Source organism: Octopus bimaculoides, chromosome 3 (genome assembly GCF_001194135.2).
Source record: "Octopus bimaculoides isolate UCB-OBI-ISO-001 chromosome 3, ASM119413v2, whole genome shotgun sequence".
Lineage (NCBI taxonomy): Eukaryota > Metazoa > Mollusca > Cephalopoda > Octopoda > Octopodidae > Octopus > Octopus bimaculoides.
In genome coordinates this window covers 135,962,437-135,978,250 of record NC_068983.1, presented here as the reverse complement: position 1 = coordinate 135,978,250, position 15,814 = coordinate 135,962,437, and the positions used below count along the sequence as shown (strand labels likewise).

The 15,814-nt window shown below is 34.8% G+C and overlaps 1 protein-coding gene across 1 annotated transcript in view; it reads right to left on the bottom strand.

Annotated features, from left to right (window-relative positions):
- Nucleotides 1-2,928: 2,928 nt before the first annotated feature.
- Nucleotides 2,929-15,814, bottom strand: part of LOC106872358 (protein aurora borealis) — an 18,242-nt gene continuing 5,356 nt past the window's right edge. The window contains exons 4-11 of the mRNA XM_014919323.2: nucleotides 14,143-14,225; nucleotides 12,796-12,840; nucleotides 10,685-10,741; nucleotides 10,286-10,430; nucleotides 8,199-8,280; nucleotides 6,952-7,213; nucleotides 4,573-5,442; nucleotides 2,929-3,670 (exon numbers count right to left, since the gene is read on the bottom strand). Of these exons, the coding sequence (XP_014774809.1) occupies nucleotides 3,612-3,670; nucleotides 4,573-5,442; nucleotides 6,952-7,213; nucleotides 8,199-8,280; nucleotides 10,286-10,430; nucleotides 10,685-10,741; nucleotides 12,796-12,840; nucleotides 14,143-14,225 (1,603 nt within the window). The 3' untranslated portion in view covers nucleotides 2,929-3,611. The remainder of the gene's footprint in view (nucleotides 3,671-4,572; nucleotides 5,443-6,951; nucleotides 7,214-8,198; nucleotides 8,281-10,285; nucleotides 10,431-10,684; nucleotides 10,742-12,795; nucleotides 12,841-14,142; nucleotides 14,226-15,814) is intronic.

Below are 15,814 nucleotides of genomic sequence, written 5' to 3'. Positions count from 1 at the left end.
TAAGGGAGTTAATTTTTATAGCATTAAAATATGCTACTTCCAAATTAACATTAAATAAATAGTCTAAGGGACATAATCATTATAGGATTTTCATTTTACTTCAAAATATGTAAAAGTTTTGACTGAGCATACGATCGTTAATTCACTAAAGTGTACGCGTTAAGTGATAGTTAAAGTTAAAGAACAAAGTATTAAAAATCGCTGTTCCTTTCAGTAAACACATTCTTTCCCTCCCTCTGTCTCACACATTCAGTTGAAAAAAAAACCCGCTTTATTTACGGGATGATCCAATACGCACTCACACAGCACAAGCTCAAATGTTTAATCACGTTTGTACTTTTACAATTGTAGGTACATTCTGTTAAAGAATAGATTTGAGTAAAATTATGTACAATGATTAGTAAAGAAAAGTACTACCTTAAAGTCATTTCTATAACAGAAAAAACTTTTCACCTTTGTCAAATAAGAGTAAAAACTAATAAAAATGAAAAGTTCTAAACATAAAAACCATCAGTTCTAAGTGAAGAGAACAAAATTTCATCTGAGAATCAAAACGAAGTGTTGAGCACTATCTAATTTTAAATATTAGCTTTAAATTTTGGCAGAAGGCCAGAATCTATTTTAAATATTGAATGCAAAAATTACCATAATAAGCTTTGTTCTCAAAAATAAAAATCAGTTTAAAAATGAATGTATTTAAAGAGCCAGGTTTCCAGCAGTGCCAGAAACAACATTAAAGGATGGGAAAAAATGGACATAACTAAGCAAGGAAATAAAGGAAATATTAAACAAACATCTTTATCTAAATAATACTTAGTAAGTAATAAAATTAAGGATATTAAAAGCTAAAATGAATTGTAATATTTAAATTACCAACATACCACAACAGACCAAAATTTAGGCACAAAATCAACAAATTTCGAGGGGAAGGAATTAACTGATTACAATGACCACAGTATTTGACTGGAAGATAAAACTGCCTTCAGCAGAATTTGAGCTTAGAACAAAATACCTAAATTACTGCAAAGAATTATGTCCACAGCCCAAAAGATAATCCTACATATACAAGTTTTAAAAATTTAAAGCTAATAACACATCACCTGTCTTTTACTACCCAAACATTCAAGAACTGATGGTTCAATAAGAGTGTAACTGATGACTTGAAGAAAAAAAAGAAAAAAGCAGTATTTATATATCATTAATAAGATGAAATGTTTATTAAACTCTCCACATTATGAATAATAAACCGATATTATACTAAAGTATTGATTTCTTTTAACTAGACATACAATCTAATTTTCTTAAGAGAATGAAAATGAGATATCAATTACTTTTTCCAAAGTTTAAGCAGTAGAAGAGAAATAATTTCAACTCAATCAAAATCAGGTGTTACAATCTGAATGCCCCAGAATCATAGCTTCTACTTTTACAACATTAACTACATTTTGTGACAAAATAATGTCTGAAAATTAAATTTCTTAATGTAAACCTTTATATAAAAATTGCCGGGATCTGGAATCATTAAAAAACTGAAAACATTCTTAACACTGGTATAATCAAAATACACAAATTTATACAATGGCAGCATTTCATCTCAACTTTTCATGTTAGTAGAGTTGGACAGGTTGTCATGATCTGAGTCAGTTCTTATTCAGAGTTTCTGCTTTCCCACTTTTAGTATGGTAACTAAAGCTTTCCTAAAGCCAACCACTTAAATAGGTGCATTTTATTGTGGTACTAGCACTAGAGTGGTTGTCATGACTATGAGTAGACAAGACTAAAGACTCTTCTCAATCCTAAGTTTCTTCCACTTACTCATCAACCACCTTACAGAGTGTACTGGGTGCACATTATTGGCACAAATACAATTCCCTTGTACTTTGAGTTCTCCATTTGTAGAGTGCAATCAATGTAATTAAGACAGTGAATAGGATAGAGGGTAATTAAAGAAGATGAACTAGGGTGAGAGGGAGAAAGAAGCAAAAGTATGATAGAGGGGGTAACAGAGTGATTAGTGTGACAGTAGAAAAGGGAGAAATGGAAATGAAAGAGCAAGAAAGAGTAAGGTGAAGATAGAGAGAGTAAAACCAAGGTGTAATGAAACAGTGTGATGTCAGAAGGTGAGAGAGAGAAATTAATGGTAGTTGCATGTTTGCTAGTAAGCAAGAGAGCGAGTTATCTTTAATCATGGAAATGGTCATGGTAGGAGTGTGATAGATGAATGAGTGACCTGAGAGTGAAAAAAAGGTCGCTGGCAGAACAGAAGGTTAAATGGAGGAATATATCAGATACCTATAGATCCAGTACAATCCCTTGTTCCTCAAGCACTGACAGAGAGATAAAGATGGTGGTAATTGGGATTGAGTATGGGCAAATCTAATGTCATCCTTCATTGTGTAGGTAAGTGACTGATAGAGAGACAAGAGGATATTGAATAGGCAGAAGTAGCAAATGGAAACTTAGCAGGTACAAAATGGGTAACGTCCATGTTAATGCACGTTTGCATAGGCAATTGGGGCTTTTCCAGTATTGTATGCTGCTATTTGTCAGTTCTTTATCATTACCTTCATGATGTGCAATATCTTGAGACTAATCTTCACTTAATCCCATGTCTTCTTCAGGTCTTCCATCCATTAAGTGTGTTCAGAATAAGTTTTTATAAATCTGTCATCCTCTATATACATCACATGCATTTACTCTCTTTACCCTACAGCTGATTCCTCCTATATTCAGTTTTCTCAACTTATTGCATTGTCATTCATGGACACTAACATTACACATCCAAGCAGTGTGTGCTTGCTTTGTTTCTTCCAAGTCTTCACAAATTCTCTTCATTCAAGACTTACAACACACTACTATGCAGCATCACACTTTGAATACAAACATCCACTAGCATGGCTATGGTGGGATGGTCTGCCCCAGGCAGCACTTTTTGGGTCTGCTGTAAGTAATGTGTTTTTTTTTTTTTTTTTGTGGGGTCTGGGGGCATCATACACAAGGGCTGCCCTGGGCAGTACACAATCTAGCTATGCTAGTGCAAACATCATAAAATCATACATAACCATCATAATAATGAAAACAAATTTAAGAGAGAGTACAACCGGGTTACACTGGATTCAGTACAAAACTGTTCCTTACTGGTTGCTAAAATAAATATCGAAGTCAATACTAGTAGAATCTGAACTTGGGATGTAATAGGACAAAGTAAAATACTAAAAAGCATTTTGTTCAACACTGTACTGATTTGCTCATACACTTAGCAAAGCCCAAAACAATAATAATGTTAATTTTATGAAGAAAAAAATTTCATTGTTCTAGGTTTGATGTTTATTCAAATGAAATTTTGTTATTCAATTTTAAACATACTAAATTTCAATGGATAGCTCGTTAGAAATAATGATTCAATAGAAAAATGTTTAAAAAAATACATTTAAAAAAAATAAGATGATATATTTACATATTTAGTCATATAAATATAAGATATTTAAAAAAAAACTGTACAATTTATAAACAAACTATCATACAAATGAATATGAAAATATGAAACAAATTCCATTAAAACAGTAATAAAATGGATTATTTCCAAAGATGATGTTTAAAATATTTTTTGATTAAAGTGCCTGAGAGAGATCATCATGAGCTTTTTTAAGAATTTCAGCAGCAGTTTCACCTGAAAATAAAACAGAATTTTATTTAACCCATAAATATAAAATTAATTTCGTTTTTGGATTTGGTTTGCAAGATTCTTTATGTGAGTTTGTGTGTTGAAGCATATTCTATTGTGTCTGGGGAGACAATGTCAACAACTATTGAAAAGGTTGCAAGAAGCAATGAAAATTTTAGAAAAATAAATGAGTAAATGAGTGGAAATTTTACCAGTGAGTGTGTTAAACTATAAGGCACTAAAAGAGATTGACACTCCCCAGACACAACAGAATACAAAACTAATGTTACAAAAATACATCTTTGTCACAACTGAAACATTTTTCCAACAGAAAAAGAATATTTACTTGTCATTAGCAATACTGTAGATTAAAATTATATAACAGTATGGTTCTTAGGTCTGTAGTTTACCCAGGAGGATAACAGTAAATACTCTCATAGTTAAAAAGTTATATTTGTCAATGAATATCAGAATTTTCTAAAAAGCTTTAAATCTCTTAGCATTCATAATAACTTAGTCTCATATATGCTGATATATTTATACAAAAATTACAAAACTAAAAAAATGTACTGTGTGATATACAGACATAGACATATTGTAATCTTATTTATCTTTGTTTTCTGTTAATGCACAATATAAACTGAAGGACAATTTCATTTGACCATCTGTAAAATAACTAAGATAACTGGCTAAACAATCACCTCCATACTCATATGTGATAGCAGATAGATCTTACAATTAAATAATAGCTTGACAGTGGATTTATCTTAGACCCCCGTCAAAAAAAATGAAGAAAAAAAAAAAAACAACACTGAACAAAGTTTACTAATATAAAACCAGAGATTTCACAATTAACCTAATTACAGCAATGTAACACTAAAAATGTTTCACAAGAATAGTTTACTTACTTGCAGGTTTGAAAAGAGTCTTGTGTGTTGGAGTTGAAGCTCCAATAGGATGCCACTGGAAACTTGAAGCTTCATAAGAAGCTGTATTTTTAAGAAGAGTTTCAAGATGCAGTTTGTCACTTTGTGGTATGCTAGGTGTTAAATTTAGCATCTTGTGAGCTCGCTCAACTACATCTGCATAATCAAGATTAGATTTGTCTGCAATAGTCTTTTCTACATGTAGTCTGCTCCTAATTAGTGAAGTAGGTTTAAAATGAGAAGACTGATCTATAATATACTTATCTGTATCTGCATTGTCTTGTAGTGATGATGTGCCCATGAAGCCTGATTTAGAAGTTTGAGACATTTCTGAACGTGAGCCAACATTGTATGACATGTATCCTGTATCTTGTTGAGATGTCGACACACTCTGCAAGCTATCTACATTAGTCACTTCAAACTTGGAAGGCATCATGCTAAAATTATTGGAGGTAGATAAGACACTGGTCATTTCAGAAAAATTCATTGAAATGTTACATTTTGGTTGAGCTTCAGGCACTTTCTTGTTGCAAAATAGTTGGGCTTCGTTTGATGGAATTTCGACTGTCTCTTTGGCAGTATAAATGTTAGAAGACAGTGGGGAAGTATGTCTTTGAACCATATTTTGTAAAGAGGATTCTTCCTTTGATGTTTTTACTTCTTCTAAAGTAGTTCTTATGCTGTCTGAGTCAATTTTAATAGAATTGACCAATTCAATTTCTTTTTGAACTGATGAAAACAAAGGTGACATTCCTTCGAGGCAACTGGGTTTTAAGCAGTTTGTATTGTTTTTAGAATGCTTGTGACAAGGTGAAGAAACTGGAGTTTTCATTGAACTTTCCATTGGAACATCTGGAATATCAATTTACAAAATAAGTTCATTTATGGTTCATAATTAATTCACACATAACAAGGATAGGAAATGTGTGTGGAAGTGATGGACAAGAGATAAATATGTAATACTGGATGTGTTGCAGAGACAATTTCAACAAAATCTATCTTCACAGCTATCTGAGAGCATTATATGCCTGTAAAGGACATTTTGTAAAGCAAGCAACTTTGGCTAAAAGTCACCTCAGGGAGATAGCAATAACTCCAGATAGGAAATATTAATCACACATCATACATTTTGTTCAGCACTAAAGTTAAAAGACTCGTCAGTTATAATCCTCCTACTGCTTATAGAGATTAAATGCACCTCATCATTGTACTTGTTTACAATAAGATGAACTAAAATATTGGGAACTAGGCACAGGCAAGGCTGTGTGGTTGAGAAGTTTGCTTTCAAACCATATAGTTTCAGGTTCAGTCCCACTGTATGGCACCTTGGACAAGTGTCTTCCACTATAGCCTCAGGCTGACCAAAATCTTGCGAGTGGATTTGGTAGACAGAAACTGAAAGAAGCTCGTTGAATGTGTGTATGCAAATGTATGTATGTGTGTGTGAGTGACTTTCTGTTCCTTTGCATTTACCAGTTTGTAAACAATAGCTTACAAAAAGTGTCATTTTATTGTGGTCCACCACAAAAACCTGTCTGAGCTTCTCAACAGGTCTTGACAAGTTGTATGATCTTTGTAAACAAAAGGACCATTTATACAGTGTTGCTTGTTTCCAGTTTTTCACATGAGACATATCCAGACTGTTTGCTGCTTGATGAACTGGGAGATTATTAACTCACTTGTAAGCGAGTGGGATTGATGATAGGAAGGGCATCCAGCAGTAAAATACTCTACTGCAACATACTTTCATCTCATCCACACAACCATGAAAAAGTAAGTGTTAAAACAATGATGATGATAATAAACATCTATGCCAGAAAGAGTGATCTCCTAATGATTCAGTTATTGTAAATCTTATCAAATGATCAGCTGACTAATATCTAACAAGCTAAGACTCAGCAGACCTTAATTCCTTTACTTACAAGCCAATTTAAAATAAGTTAGACAACAATGACTTATCTATAAGCAAGCAGGCTGGTATCTTGCCTAACAGCCTGTTGATATCTAACAGTCAGTCAGCTACCTCATCTTTGAGTTACTCCATATCATAGCAATTCTCATTTAATAAATCCAGAAACACAAGAATTTGTTAATCTGCATCATGAACATTGCCAACTAAAGGGTTAAATCACTTGAAAGGACTATGCCAAAAAAAAAAAACATATTGCATTTTATTAGATGATGGTTTCTTATTGATTCAGTAATCTAGTCCCTGAAGTTCTTTCCATGACAGGAAAATGCATTTAGCTTCCAGTAACTGAACCCTATCTAAAAATGTGACATGATAGATTTGTTTTATATTGTTACATCTTCATTTTAATCTACAATTAACTGGAATACAGATGAAAGAAATTCAAATACCTGATATATTGAGAGAAGCCATTTCTGATGAATGACTTTCTAAATTAATTGGTGATACACAAGGACTAAATAAACGCTTGCTAGAATCTTCTAAAGAACCTAAAGAATGTCGACGGAAATTTGATCGAGATCTGGTTGACAATGGAGATGATAGCTGGTGAATTGGTGATAAGACGGTTCCACTGCAGTCTAAAGCATCTCCAGCTATATATGATTTGTAACGACGACTACGATGACTCACAGGACTTGAAGATAATGGATTCTGAAAATATAAAGTTAAATTATTTCCTTTTATACAAAATAAATATATTGGCATGACTATGTGCACTAAGAACCTGAATATTTTGATTACTATCTATAAGATAGCAATGAAGTTACAGTACTGATGTTTGACCAAAAAGTTATGCATTCAAACTCATTATTCTTATATCCCCCATCTAAGGCAATGTATATTGCTTGCAGTCATCTTCAGTGGTTAATTGAAATCAGTATCACCTCTATTTTGTCATAGAGTGGTTAGCCACAGGAAGAGAAAATAGTTATGAAAACCATTTTCTAGTAATTTAAATTCAAATTTTCCAAAATTATTTCAAAACTAACCAGATAACAAATACCAAACTCATTGGTGTCAATAACATAAAATCAATTTTCTTCCCTTTTTTTTTTTTTTTTTTGCTAGGCACAAGGTTAATTCTCAAAAGGTGACAATTAGTCAAGTAAATATAAAAATGTTTTCTTGATATTTATTTTATTCACAGTGGAAAAATGAATGTTCAAGTCAACTTTGGTGGAATGTGGAAAGACAAAACTAAATACAATAAAGCATTTAGTCCAAGACTTGACCATCTTACTCTCTCCCTGAAAAATCTGGTTAAACTGATTTTGTTTTTTAAGTACAAGGAATAATCTGTGAAGTCTTCATGTGGAAAGAATTGAACTCTGAACCTAAAAGTAAGCTAGCAAATCTTAATCAAATACAGTGCTATCTCAGCCATTCCTATTGCCTTCATTAAATTAGTATTGATTCACTTCACTGTAACTCTTTCATTTGAGAATCACAAGCAAGTGCTTAATGTACTAGTGAACAAATTTGCTTATTATTTCAGTTTATAGTGTATTAGAAGTGAAGATCAATGTAGTTCTGTTTAAATGTAATATTGATGGCAGTGTAAGTACTGACAACAGATTTGATAAAGCAGACTGTAAAAAGAAATTAAAATATCAATGAGATGTAGGTATACACTAACTATTGAAGCACATCTGTCCCAGTCAGGTGTGGTGGGTATAGGAGCAGGAGGTATATCACACTCATTTAAGGACTCATCTGATCTGAAAGTACACAAAATTTACAATATTTTAAATCTACTGTCATTAATTTTTGGTCTGTTTATGCCAGAAGTTACTCTGAAAATATTTTTCCAGTGACAAAAACAAATATGTGTACACTGACTTCTTTAGCACTACGTATACTAACAGTAAACCTTTAAAAGTGAGACCCTCTCAGTAATGAATAACAATGGCTTCTTTATCACAACTAGCGACATTAATGCACATGTAGGCTTGCAGATGTTACTATAAGTGAATCAAGGTAGAAAGAAGAGCTACCTCAACCAGTCAAACAGTGGAACCACCTACTGAAAACATTACATACATTTGAAAGTTTAATTAATACATAGGGAAAGCAGCTGAAGGTCATTTGCATAGTTAATGAAGGTAGAGTCATATCCAATGATTGATGTAGCAATATCCTCCTCAACTATTATAAGGCTAAAAGAGATGCTCTAGAAAGAAGTAACTACAGAGGTATCAAACTGTATGAAAGCAACAGAAAGAGTTATGGCACAATTGATTAAACATAGAATTAAATGAATGATATGTAGTATGCGTTTGCATCAAAATAAGGTACCACTGATGAATTCTCCTAATGAGATAACTACAAAAACAAACCAATCATAGTCAATGTTCTACAGAAGGCCTTTGACAAGGTACCATGTTCTGGAAGCTGGTAGTTGCTTAGTAAACTAGGTGTAAATTAACAGGTTGTGATAGCCATACAAGCCCTATGCAGAGATACCACCAGCAAGGTGAAGTTGTTGATCAATTCAGCAAAGAATGTCATGCAGGTAGGTGTCCATTAAGGGCTGATTCTCAGCCCATCCTATTTATTATAGGGAAGCGTTTAAGACCAGCTCTCTATGGAAACTCTTCTATACTGATAACCTAGTTTCTGTTGAAGATTTAGGACAGAAACACCAAACATGGAAGCAAAACTTAGAATTGAGAAGGCTCAAATTAAATGCTGCAAAAGCAAAAACTTTTAATCAGCCAGAGAGGAAACAGAGTTCTGCTGTCATATTGAAAGTAGCAAAGTTAAATACGCAGAAAAGCAGTTGGTAAGAATTCCATACAAATCCCGTTGTAAACTGGATGAAGAAGCTTTACTGAAACCATGGGCAAGCTAACAGAGAAGAAAGATTTTCTAAGTGGGAGATGCAGCACAGCAGTAGTTAACTGTAAGAGCACCTGTGAAAATTTTTTCAAATATTTGGAAGGCTTCCTGGAAGTCATTGGTGGCTTCTGTTACCTCCAAGACCATATTAGCAGTAAAGGTCAATGCTCTGAAAGTATAGTAGCCAAAATATGAATGGCAATAAAGAGAATCTCTCTCCTCCAAATAAAGGTAGATTGTATAATATTTGTATGTGAAGTGCAACATTACATGGTAGCAAAACATGGAAGATACACAGTGGGAAAGAAATGATATGAGCATACTCTGCTGGATGTGCGATGTTAGTGCACATGAACAAATGAGTTGAGAGTGATGATGATATAATAAGATAACCTTAATGTGTATTTCATGGTGAAGTAGAATTAAACAAGCTTTACTTTTGAAGGTTTATTCTAGTTTTATATAGCACTAAGTCTGACAATGTCTTGATCCTACAAACCATAGCTCTCTTTAAGCAAATATTCTTAACTTTTTTTCCTGAACAACTGCATCACATCCAGTGAGCCAAATATTTTAACTCTTTAGCATTCAGATAACTGTCAAATGTAATACATATTCACATTGTTTTGAATTAATCAAGCATTATCTTGTAGCTTTGAGATTTCAATGATGTGATTTTTTTTTTGTTTTTTGGAATGACACTAGGGTAAATTTGTACTAAGCAAATTGCTCAATATCTTACATACTCAATCATTTTTGCTTTTACAGGTCTTGTAAAAGGTAAATAGGTATTCAGGGTTGATGTAATTTCGTGTTACAACAACGAAAAACAGTTGAAATAGTTTTGATTTTGTTTTCAAGACAGAACTAGCTATTGGGACTTACCTGGCCATATTGCTGTCCATTGAACTACTGTCACTCTCCTGAAACTCTTGACAGAACAGTTTGCGCCGAAGACTAGCAGTACTGAACGATTCTGACTGGCTATTTTCAGCATCAGTCTTTTTCTCTTCATAAGTCATATATTGTCCTACAGGTTATCAACAGTGTTAAATTAGTTTAAATATAAGAAGTACAAGGCAGTCAGCGAAATAGCAGAGGGAAGGCAGAATAAGAGAGAGAAAAGAGAGGAAAGTAAAAGGGAAAGAGAGTGACAAATGAATGGCAGAGAGAAGGGTAAGGCAATATGAGAGAAGAAAGAGAGCAAGAAAGGAAAAGTCAGAAAAAGAAAATAGAAAAGGGAGAGAGGATGTGTGTATGTGTGTGAAAATGAAAATAACTTACCTAAAACCTTATTGATATTGAAGTCTAATGGTAAAGTTAAACATGTCTGGCAACCAACTACAAATAAGAAAAACATGACCATTCAGTTAATCAGAAACAGATGGAAGAGAACAAGAACAAATCTTCAAATACAGTGAGCGTGAAGACTCTGGATTACTAATCACAAAGTTGTAAGTTAAAACCTTGTTATTACAAACAACAGGTTCCACTACTGTCACTTCACTGTTGAGTTGTTAGTAGTAGGATCTGCATCCAGTTCATCATCATCATTTAACGTCCGTCTTCCATGCTGGCATGGGTTGGACAGTGTAACAGGAGCCGACCACCTGAAGGGCTGTTCAGGCTCCATGTCTGTTTTAGCATGGTTTCTTTGGCTGGATGCCCTTCCAAACACCAACCACTTTAAAGGGTGTACTAGTTATAATACAAAAATTATTTCAAGATTTCATGCAAATTTAGAAAGAAAACTGATAACAAACAAACTACAATGCAAAATATAGTTTAAGCCTGCAAAGCTTCCATTTTTTATTCCTTATCTAATGAAGAAGGGCAGTTCTCAGTCCTTTTACAGACTCAGTTATATAAGAGGAAAAGAGTAACTGAGGTAAATGTGATTACTGCTCAATTTGAATTGTAGCAAAATTGAATGATTCATGGCCAGTGAGAAGAAATCTCAAGTGATGCAGTACTGAGTTAAAAGGTAGGTAAAATAATTAAAGTAGAACTTGTGGTAGGAGGTGATATAGTAGATGTAGAAAGAGGGCAATGAGTACAGTGAAGAATTCCAGGTAGGGGTCCATCAAGGATCAGTTTTCAGCCCCCTCTTATATATCATAGTTCTCCAGGCAATAACAGAGGAATTCAAGACAGGATGTCCCTGGGAGCTTCTCTATGCTGATGACTTTGCTCTAATAGCTGAGTCACTATCAGAACTAGAGAAGTTTCAGGTGTGGAAGCAAGGACTAAAATTGAAGGGCCTTAGAGTAAACCTAGCAAAAACCAAATTCTTAATAAGTAGTTAGGCTGACAAATCATAAATCTCTTCAGGTAGATGGCCCTGCTTGATCTGTAGAAAAGGTTTAAGTAGAAACTTCATAAGATCTACCCAGTGTAAGCTATGGACACATAAGTGCAGCAATATCAAAGGAAGGCTAACTGGGAAGATAGTTTTTGTGTGTGGCAAATGCTCAGGAGCAATAAACACTGAAAATGTGCAGAGAACAGCTTCCGTCACATTCCAGGGGCAAAAACTACAAGGAACTTCTGTTATCTAGGTGACCAAGTCAGCAGCAGGAGTGGATGCTCTGAAAGTGTAGCTGCTAGAATAAGAATAGCCTGGGCAAAGTTCAGAGAGCTCTTACCTCTGCTGGTGACAAAGGGCCTCTCACTCAGAGTAAAAGGCAGACTGTATGACGCATGTGTACGAACAGCCATGCTATGTGGCAGTGAAACATCTGCTGAAGACATGCATAAGCTTGCAAGGAATGAAGCCAGTATGCTCCGCTGGATGTGTAATGTCGGTGTGCATACTCAAAAGAATGTAAATACCTTGAGAGAAAAGTTGAACCTAAGAAGCATCAGATGTGGTGTGCAAGAGAGACGGCTGAGCTAGTATGGTCATGTGTTGTGAATGGATGAGAACAGATGTGCGAAAAAGTGTCACACCCTAGCAGTTGAGGGAACCTGTGGAAGAGGTAGACCCAGGAAGACCTGGGACGAGGTGGTGAAGCATGCCCTTCGAACATTTGGCCTCTCTGAGGCAATGACAAGTGATCAAGAACCTGTGGAAGAGGTAGACCCAGGATGGAAAATGGACATTAAATGATGATGATGATGAGATATATATATATATATATATATGGCTAATGCCAGTGCTGCTTGTTTGGCTTCCGTGTCGGTGGCATGTAAAAAGCACCCCCTACACGCTCGGAGTGGTTGGTGTTAGGAAGGGCATCCAGCTGTAGAAACTTTGTCAGATCAGACTGGAGCCCTCAGTCAAACCGTCCAACCCATGGCAGCATAGAAAGCGGACGTTAAACAATGATGATGATGATAATGTATAAGCAGGTTTAAGTGAAATATGTTTTGAAAAGATAACTGAAATACTTTACTAGTAACAGATTTCTTAGTTGCATTTTCATTCTGAACTGATTTTTCTGAAACATATATAAAAGCAAATATTAACTGAATGAATAACCAAATAAATAAAAAGGGATTAATTTCTATGCTTTAGAAGCTGATACAAAAACTAACTGATGGAAGAGGCTGTCCATCTGCTAACCCTGCTTAAAATAGCAGCCAAATCTTCCTCATATTACATCCTTTACTGAGAAAAACAAAAAAAAAAACAAACAAAAGATTGAAAGGTTATTGCTTGAATGTCTAATCATTAGTGAACTTGATCAGGGTTGATCTGGATATTAAACAACAAAGCCAATCAATGATAGTGTTCTGTAGCTAAGGCACTTAATTCTCACCTAGCTAAACATAAGTACCATGTGGAGGTAAGGTACTCAGTAATTTGGCTATGTTTTGATAGCTTGCATTGCTAAACTCAAATCCTTTTATCAATAATAGAAGCTCAGTGGGGTTAATCACACACACAAACAAAAGCTAGTAGATGACTAATTATTATAACAGTGTGTGGTAAATAAATCCTGCACACATGTGTTTATCATTATCATCCTTTTCCATATTGGCATTGGTTAGATGTATCTAACAGCATCACACCATTGTCATGATTTTTCATTATATAAAAAGCACCCCCTACACTCTCCGCAGTGGTTGATGTTTTAAAGGGCATCCAGCTGTAGAAACTTTGTCAGATCAGATTGGAGCCTAGTGCAGCCTTCTGGCTCACCAGCCCTCAGAAGCAGACAAAAAAAGGAACCTCTACATGGTCATTCAACCTATTAAAAATAGCAGCTAAATCTCTCTCAAATCAAACCTCTACCTTCTTACATATATAAGGTGAAGACCCATGATATAATGTAGTCCTATATACCACTAAAATGACAGGATGGTTATGGATGGGATGTTCAGAGTCAACCAAGATTAGACAACAAAAACCAGCCATTTTTGTAGTAGGTTTTGTTATTTTGGCATAGTTTTTACAGCCAGATGTCTTTTGTATCACCCACCACTTTACTCCATGAACTATATACATACATACATACATACATAAGATAACCTGAAAGTAGTTTAACCCTTTTCCTACTCTTAATAAGAATATTAATTTTTTTTTTTTTGTTACTAGAAATAAAATAATTTGTAGAGGAGGTCTATAACTGTGAGAATGCATAATGAAGTAAATAATATGAAGCCACAAGTTTAGCAGGATAAAGAATAGATTTCTACAAGAACTTATAAGTAGTCTTTAATTATATGTCATTAAAATATCAAATTCAATGCACAAGTTTAATATATAAATAACAAATAACAATGTTTCTTTAACATACCATTTTCTATTGGAGAAAGTACAACAAGACGAGTATTAAAATATTGCTCTATGGCTTCCTGAGCCTTTGTCTCTATTGCAGGACTGCAAAAAGAAGATATTGTGGTAAAATGTGAAAAAATATCATGTAAATAAAGTCTTGCTTAAATGAGTTTTGTGGAATCAAAAACTCATGTTTCTTTAAACAGTGTTATGAATAGTTTTATTTCTCAGATGTCAAGAAATAATTTCCAATCATATGAAACCTAAACCTATAAGCATAATGCAAATATCAACAAGACAACAAAACGTGCAATGTGATCTGAATGCAGATTTTAATATGGCATTTAGGTTGAGTATTTCAGCAGTACACTTAATTCACCTAATTGAGGAATAACCATAACTTGCAAGCAAATATGACAGGATAGCGTGTTCCTTGCTTTTGCTAATTGATTTAGGTGCCTATTCATCATCATCGTTTAACGTCTGCTTTCCATGCTAGCATGGGTTGGACAATTTGACTGAGGACTGGCAAGCCAGAAGGCTGCACCAGGCTCCAATCTGATCTGGCAGAGTTTCTACAGCTGGATGCCTTTCCTAATGCCAACCACTTCCAGTGTAGTGGGTGCTTTTACGTGGCACTGGCACAAGGGACAGTCACACAAATAAATACATATACAGGTACTGTAAATGATGAATGTAAAAGAAATTCACTAGTCATTTCCATCTGAAGATCAGTCTTAGTGTGCCATTTGAATAATGTTGATGAAATACAATATGCAGTTGAAACAGATGTCAGAGGATTTGAACTTACTATTGATATTATTAGATTACCAACTCTACAGTAATCCCTAGACTATCACGGGTGTTACATTCCACCCCCATCCCTACAATAGGTGAAAATCCACAAAGTAGAAACAGTACTGTACTGTATGTTTATTATTATTATTATAACTTGTATATATCTATTTTATTATAAATGCAAAACAACAGCACAGAGGAATCGACGTAAGCTTAAATAATAAACCGCGATATAGCGAGGAATTACTGTATTCTCTATTATTCATACTTCAAAGCTACAGTAGAAGATACTTGTCCAAGGTGTCACACAGTGAGATAGAACTCAAGACCACATTGTCTTGAGTTCCATCTCACTGTACCTACTGTCATTTGCAGAAATACAACCTTAACACAACTGGGGTGGGAAGGAGAATCAACTAAAATGCAGTATGGAACATAGAAGCAATAGTCAACAAAAATTCACCTGTTCTGGCAATACTATATAGAAATACCGGGCTAGCTCCTTTCTCTAACAAAAGGATTCACTAGAAACTGGATATTTACCTTTTTAATACCAACACACATGAAACTATTCTTACTAAAATGTTAATCTTTAATTCAAAATCTCGAGCGAGTTCGTTGCCAGTGCCCCTGGACTGGCTCCTGTGCGGGTGACACGAGGTTTTTTTTCGAGCGAGATCGCTGCCGGTGCCTCTAGACTGGCTCATGTGCGGGTGACACATGAAATCTTTCGAGCGGGATCGTTGCCAGTGCCCCTGGACTGGCTCATGTGCGGGCGACACATGATATCTTTCGAGCGGGATCGTTTGCCAGTGCCCCCGGACTGGCTCATGTGTGGGCGACACATGAAATCTTTCGAGCGGGATCGTTGCCAGTGCCCCTGGACTGGCTCA